General features: G+C 51.1%; 1 protein-coding gene across 1 annotated transcript; it reads left to right on the top strand.

The window, feature by feature from the left end:
* The first annotated feature begins 39 nt into the window (after window positions 1–39).
* Window positions 40–5,940, top strand: NOP2 (NOP2 nucleolar protein). Its single transcript, XM_062513355.1, has 16 exons — window positions 40–161; window positions 238–283; window positions 358–446; window positions 1,550–1,815; window positions 2,097–2,140; window positions 2,259–2,431; window positions 3,162–3,361; window positions 3,464–3,553; window positions 3,633–3,720; window positions 3,816–3,956; window positions 4,132–4,271; window positions 4,514–4,603; window positions 4,875–4,997; window positions 5,084–5,181; window positions 5,280–5,410; window positions 5,518–5,940. Exons 1-16 carry the CDS (start codon window positions 56–58, stop codon window positions 5,772–5,774), a joined length of 2,082 nt encoding a protein of 693 aa, XP_062369339.1. The 5' UTR covers window positions 40–55; the 3' UTR covers window positions 5,775–5,940.
* Window positions 5,941–6,554: the final 614 nt, after the last annotated feature.

Raw genomic sequence — 6,554 nt, 5'->3', positions numbered from 1 at the left:
CTGCGAGGAGCGCGGCCCGCGTGGCGGAGGCGCGCGGAGGTCCCGCGGCGCGGCCATGGGGCGGAAACTCGACCCCACCAGGAAGGAGAAGCGCGGCCCCGGGCGCAAGGCCCGCAAGCAGCGCGGGGCCGAGGTGGAGCTGGCCCGCTTCCTGCCGCCAGGTAAGTACGACCTGGACCGCCCCGCGGCGGCCCCGCGGCCCCCGCGGCCGTCTGACCGCCGCGTGTTTTCCCGCAGAGCCCGAGACCGGCAAGAAGAAACTCTCCAGTCACGGCAGAAAGAGGTGAGGGCGCGGTTCGGCGGGCCGGGGTGTGCGGGCCGGGCCGGGGCTGATCGCCGCTCCCCCTCCCGATGTAGGGCTGCGAAGAGGCGGCTGGGAGCGGGCAGCGGTCCGGCGGGGAGGAGGCCGCTCGGAGGAAGAGGAGGAGGAAGGCGGGAGGCGACAGGTGAGTGGGAGCGGGTCCGAACCGGGCTGGTGGGCCGGCGGTCCCCCGACCTGCTTCACCCCGGGCCCTGCCGCCACCGTCTTTCACCGGCGTCGTTTTTAAGGCAAGGGACATGTGGAATTCCATTATTTTCAATCACAGAATCCTAGAGTTTCCTGAGTTGGAAGGGATCCGCGAGCATAATTGAGTCTAGTTCTGATCCCAGGACACCCCGAGAGCCGCACCATGTGCCTGAAAGTGTTGTCCAAACACTTCTTGAACTCAAGACGGACTTGGTGCTGTGATCATTTCCTTGGGAATTTTTTCCAGTGCCCAACCACCCTCTGGGTGAAGAATCTTTTTCTGATATCCGACCTAAACCTCCTCTGACAGAGTTTTGATTGCCATTCCTTCAGATCCTGACTCTGATCACCACAGAGAAGAGAGCAGTGCCCGCCCCTCCTCTTCCCCTCAGGGGGAAGCTGCAGCCTGCAGTGAGGTTTCTCCTCAGCCTCCTCTCTCCAGGCTGAACAGACCAAATGACCTCTGCTGCTCCTCACAAGACTTCCCCTCCAGACCCTTCATCATCTCGGCCCTCTTTTGGGTTCTCTCTAATAGATAATAGCAATGAATTCTATCTGATGTCTGGTGGCTGCCATGCCAGGAGGGAGTGTTGTCTGAAGAACTAGTGAAAGGTCTCTCTTCTGTGTGATAAATCCATTTTTTACTTGTCCTCCATTTACAGCAGGGTTGTTGCAGGCTGCTTTTATAGCTGAAGCTTTTAAATCTTTGTGTTACGTATTGTGAAGACCAGAAAGTCTTGAAGTAGAAAGAAGGAAGGATAGACAAAGATTCGGGACAGCAGGTACCCTAATTTGTCAGAGCAAATATGAGAATTTTGTGGCAGCGTTTTAATTTGGTAATTCTAGGTAGATCTCCTGAAGGCTCCAGTGGGGGAGAGGTGAGGATATGCCCAGAATTTTATGAGATGTAGAGAGCAAGCCGTCCCTCCCTCTAGATAGGCAGCTCAGGACTTGGACTAAGGCTTTTATGTGTAACAACTGAAAAAACAGAGCAGCTGATTTTGGAAGTAACACCTGACTTTTAACTTCTTCTGCCTCTAGCTGAAGAGCAGCTGTCCCCACAGAAGGAGAAAAATGCTGTAAAGGCAACAGGACAAACTGCCTGTGGCCGGTCTGGCTTCAGTGATGGCAATTCCAAGTGGCTGGCTCCAGCCAAAGCCAAAAAAACGCAACTTAAAGGAAACCATGTGGAATTATCCAGTGATGGTGAGGTGGAAGAGGGCAGCTGGGAGATGGAGGAGGAGGAGGATGGGAGCAGCGAGGAGATGGTGGATGATTATGGTGCCTCATCATCAGAGGAAGAAGAGGTAGGAACTTCTTGCTCTTATTTACACAAGAAATACTTAGTATTGTTGGCTGAAAGGACCCCTTGGGCCTGTGGGAAAGGATGGCTGTAGTGGCAGGGGGTGGTGAGATGGTGGAGAACTTTCCTTCACAAGAATGATTTCAAGTTTAGCAGCTGATTCCAGCATAACATTCAGTGCTTTTGTTTGTTGTCAGTTTTAAACACAGCAAGTAAATTTCAGAATGGTGGGAAATAAGGGGATGACTGTGGATGTTTTTTGATTAATCTTTTGTCTCTATTTAGCTGCTGCCTATTGAAAAAGCTGCCCTGAGGCAGAAGCCTGACAGGTGAGTGTGTAGAGTCTTTCCTGGGTAAATGAGGAGCCCGTGTTCTTACTCTGTCTTTTCTCCCACTTAAGAAATGGTAGTTGAGAACTATCTCTGTGATCCTGTTCTTTGTCCTTAGGGAAGGTCTCAGTGACGATGACAGTGAAGAGGAAGATGAGGAGGAAGAGGAAGCAGAGGAGGCAAGCAAGCAGAAAATGGGACAGAAGGAAGAAGAGGGCGCAGATCTGCAGCTCAACCTGGATATAGATGAACAATTTAAACTGCCAACTAGTGAAGAGATTGAGAAGGAGGATATCCTTTTTATCTGTGACACCAATAAGCCATGCGCGTGGTGCAGCACGGGGCCTGGATACAACCAAAGAGCTTCACTTGGACTTTATCACGCATATTGCTTAGCAAAAGTGTTTGTGCATGACAAGGTATTTTTAGCTGAGGCGTCCTAATAGTTAGTGTATAATGCCGTGCTTCTGTATAGCACAGTTAAGAAATCTGTGATGCCCTGTATGGGGCTTGGAACCTGCCCTAATTTCCTTTCTAGTCCTAAATACATATGGATGTCTTATTATGTAGTTTGTTCCTCTCTGCCCTGATTTTACACACCTGTTGGGTATGTAAGCCATTCATGGAGTTTCTGGTGGCGTTTGCTGCTGGACTTTGGTGATTTTATTTTCCTGCCTCCCTTCTTACTCTCCTCTGTACCCCCTGGTTGCTCTTGGGGAACTTCTAGTCTCTTTTCTGCTACAGGTAATGCTTTCGGTATGAAAGCATTTTTGTTGGATTTTTTCTCCTATTTTTCTCAGTTTATCTAAAGTTACTCTTTTTAACACCCTCTAGTACTGCCTTGTGAACGTTTTTGTCCGGTTTCATCCTTTGAATCCTGCACCTGCTGAGCTCTGACGGAAGCAGTATTCCAGCAGAACCTTTCTGGCGCATGCATTGTTGTGGCGCACGAGTCCAGGATGGCTGGATGTGCTTGTAAAGAGCTCCTTGGCTGTTGGTGATTCCTTGACAGTGTTCCCACCTGCTGAGCCACCTGACCTACACGTCATTCACCAGCGCATCCAGGGCAACATGGAGGTGCTGCAGGACTTTGGGGTGAAGCGGGAGGAGGGGCGCTCCCGGCAGGAATACCTCACGCTGCTGCGCCGGGACATGGCTGCCTACTACTCCTACAGCGACTTCCTGCTCACCAAGCTCATGGACATCTTCCCACTCCCTGAGGTGGGATCCTGCCCTGCCCATAGCTGTGCTGATCAACGGGAGTTTGGCTGCCTCTCTGAGAATTCATTTTTACCTCTGTTCTCTGTGCCTTCTTCCATCCAGCTGATAAACTTCCTGGAGGCTAACGAGGTTCCCCGCCCTGTCACCATTCGCACCAACACACTGAAGACACGGCGGCGGGACCTGGCACAGGTGAGCAGGAACCAGTGGCTGTGTCTTGAACTGCCTGTCTCACAGAGCAGTGTCTCAGTCCCTTCTCCTTGCCTTGCAGGCTCTAATCAACCGTGGTGTGAATCTTGACCCCTTGGGGAAGTGGTCAAAAACAGGACTTGTTATTTATGACTCCACTGTGCCCATTGGTGAGATCACTTTTACTGTACAGAGCTGAACTCACCTGCTCCTGCTTCCCTTTTTTTCATGTGTCATCTTCCTCTGTTCTGCCTTCCCTGCCCAGGTGCCACCCCAGAGTATCTGGCAGGACACTACATGCTGCAAGGAGCCTCCAGTCTTCTCCCTGTCATGGCACTGGCTCCACAGGAGAATGAGCACATCCTGGATATGTGCTGTGCCCCAGGAGGCAAGACCAGCTACATAGGTACTACCCTGGAGCCTTGGGAGGGATGCTCTCTCAAGTTTGGAGTTTCCACTGGTCTGCACAGAAAGGGGGAATAGAGAGGGTCTGAACTTGAGGAATGAGGGGGTGGCTGTCACTGGAGACAAAGGCTCAAGAGGTTTTCAGCCCCTTGCTGGTGTGTTTTGCCCTCTGGCAGCTCAGCTTATGAAGAATACAGGGATGATCCTGGCTAATGACAGCAGTGCCGAACGGCTACGTAGCGTGGTAGGGAATTTGCACCGTCTGGGAGTCACCAATGCTGTCGTGAGCAACTGCGATGGACGCCAGTTCCCCAAGGTATGTTCCTGTTTACAGTGCTTACCCAGAGCTGCTGTGCTCTCCAGAGTAACCTGTCACAGGAGGATGAGCAGAGCTGCTGGGGCATGTGTTTGTTATCTGATACAGAGGCACGAAGGTGGACAGGGAGGGGAGAGAAGGAGTGTTTCCTGCCTTCCCAGTCTTCTGGTTCCCCTTCTACTCTTGGCCTTGTTTTGACTCCCCACCTGTGAGCCTAATTTCAAATCCACATCTGCCTGTAGGTTCTTGGAGGGTTCGACCGTGTCTTGCTTGATGCTCCTTGTAGCGGAACAGGCGTCATTTCCAAGGATCCTGCTGTCAAAACCAACAAGGTGGGTAACCAGTGCAGACTTCAAGTATGAGTCATGAGCGGAAGGCCTTTGGGACAGTTTTGTTCTTGAGAGATACCTACAATACATTTTTCCTTTTCTTTCTTATTCTGTGTGTTGTACTAGGGCTAGTTTTTTTGAGATTACTTCTGCAGAACACTCCAGACTCTTGTATATTACACGTGCTTTGCTCTCCTGTCATTCCTTCTTCCACAGCAGAGGCGTGGGGTGCTTCCCTGTGCCTGTGGCATCCTAACCTACCTTTCTCTCTCAGGACGAGAAGGATATCATGCGTTGTGCCCACCTGCAGAAGGAGCTGATTCTTAGCGCCATAGATTCAGTCAATGCTGCCTCAGAGACAGGGGGCTACATTGTCTACTGCACTTGCTCCATCATGGTAAGTGCCTTCTACCATGATCCGCTGTGGTCACCTCCTCCTCAGGAGATGGTGAGTTTTGGATCCTAATGCTTAGCCTCTGGCAGGTGGAGGAGAATGAGTGGGTTGTGGATTACGCCCTGAAGAAACGCAATGTCCGTTTGGTGGCCACAGGCCTGGACTTTGGCAAGGAAGGCTTCACCAGGTGTGTGTCAGGTCACAAAGCTGCACGTGTGACTGCTCCTTGGTGGCCAAGTTTGAGCAGAGGTGTTCTATCACTCTTCACCCCACTTCCTCCTCCAGGTTCAAGGACCGTCGCTTCCACCCATCCCTCAAGTCTACGCGGCGTTTCTACCCCCACACACACAATATGGATGGATTCTTCATCGCCAAGTTCAAGAAGTTCTCCAATGCCATCCCACAGACACAGAAAGGTAATGTAGTGCTGGAGCTCAGCTGAGCTGGCTGGGCCTGCCCTTGCAGGCTGCTTCCCCTGCAGAAGCCAGGTGGGTTCTTCTCACAGCGCCTTCTTTCATTTCAGATGAAGAGCTTGCGGTGGAAACGGCAGCTCCGTCCGCTGTCCCTGATACCATCGTCTCGGAGCCTCTGCCAAAAAAGAAGAAATTTGAGGGATCAAAAGCTGATGAAGACCAGAAGCTGCCCCAACCTGCTTTGAAGAAGAAACGTTTATTGCAAGCACAGAACAGATCCTTGAAGGCTGTTCGGCCTTCTTCCAAAATGATGCGGCCTAAAGTCTCTACCAGGAAGAAGCATAGAGTGAAAGTGAATGGACAGTGAGAGGAACTGTTTTTCCACGTGTTGGTCCCTTGGACAGCAAAGGATGCTGCAGCTCTGTGTGTACCCCCACTTTGCTGCTCTGCGCAGATCATCTCTGCAGCTCTGAGCACATGGGACGATAGCCCCCTTTGCTCCTTTCCCTTTGCATCAAGGACTGATGCACTGACCCATTAAAAGTTTTATATAACTCTTGCTCAAGTCTTTATCCTTGGAACATGAAATACAGAATTGTGCTGTGTCACTTTATTTCTTTGCAGCATGAACCACTCTTAGTTCCTGCTGATGCTCTGGCATTTCTGGTGTCTGTCCTTATACCCTACAACGGGGACGTTTGTGAAGAAGCAGTGGGAGCTGAAATCCTTGCTGCCTGCATGAAGGCTGTATTGTGTGGAGCTGTCAGCTGAGTGCTTTGTCTGAGTGAGGCTCTAGCCCAGTGGTTCCCTAGTTCCCCGTTGTCACTTAGTTCACACTTGTGACTTGTCCCCATTTCACCATTATTCTGTTCCCCAGCAGTCTCTTGTTATGTGGGGTTGTTGGTTGGAGACAAAAGGACAGAAATCTCAGAGACCCTTGTGACACACGGCAACTGTTTATTATGGCAGCCTTCTTATGTAGGGGGTTTAAAACTCCCGGGCTAGACAGCTGATTGGTCTGGTCTTAACACCGCCCCAGCTCCTTAGTGGTATGTCTGCCCTCTAGAATTAACATGATTGGGTGAGGTCTCTGTTTAAGTTCAAATCTAATCTATGATTGCTCACTCAGGGACTTGTTCTGCTTTTC

This window comes from Cinclus cinclus, chromosome 2 (assembly GCF_963662255.1).
Source record: "Cinclus cinclus chromosome 2, bCinCin1.1, whole genome shotgun sequence".
Lineage (NCBI taxonomy): Eukaryota > Metazoa > Chordata > Aves > Passeriformes > Cinclidae > Cinclus > Cinclus cinclus.
This window is presented reverse-complemented; position numbering and strand designations above follow the sequence as displayed.

What these genes read in the sequence shown, in the direction of transcription:
- NOP2 (XM_062513355.1), top strand. Translation starts at nt 56, where the DNA reads ATGGGGCGGAAACTCGACCCCACCAGGAAGGAGAAGCGCGGCCCCGGG. An exon ending in ATGGACGCCAGTTCCCCAAG is followed by an intron (nt 4,272 to 4,513) that starts GTATGTTCCTGT and finishes ATCTGCCTGTAG; the next exon opens with GTTCTTGGAGGGTTCGACCG. An exon ending in GGCAAGGAAGGCTTCACCAG is followed by an intron (nt 5,182 to 5,279) that starts GTGTGTGTCAGG and finishes TTCCTCCTCCAG; the next exon opens with GTTCAAGGACCGTCGCTTCC.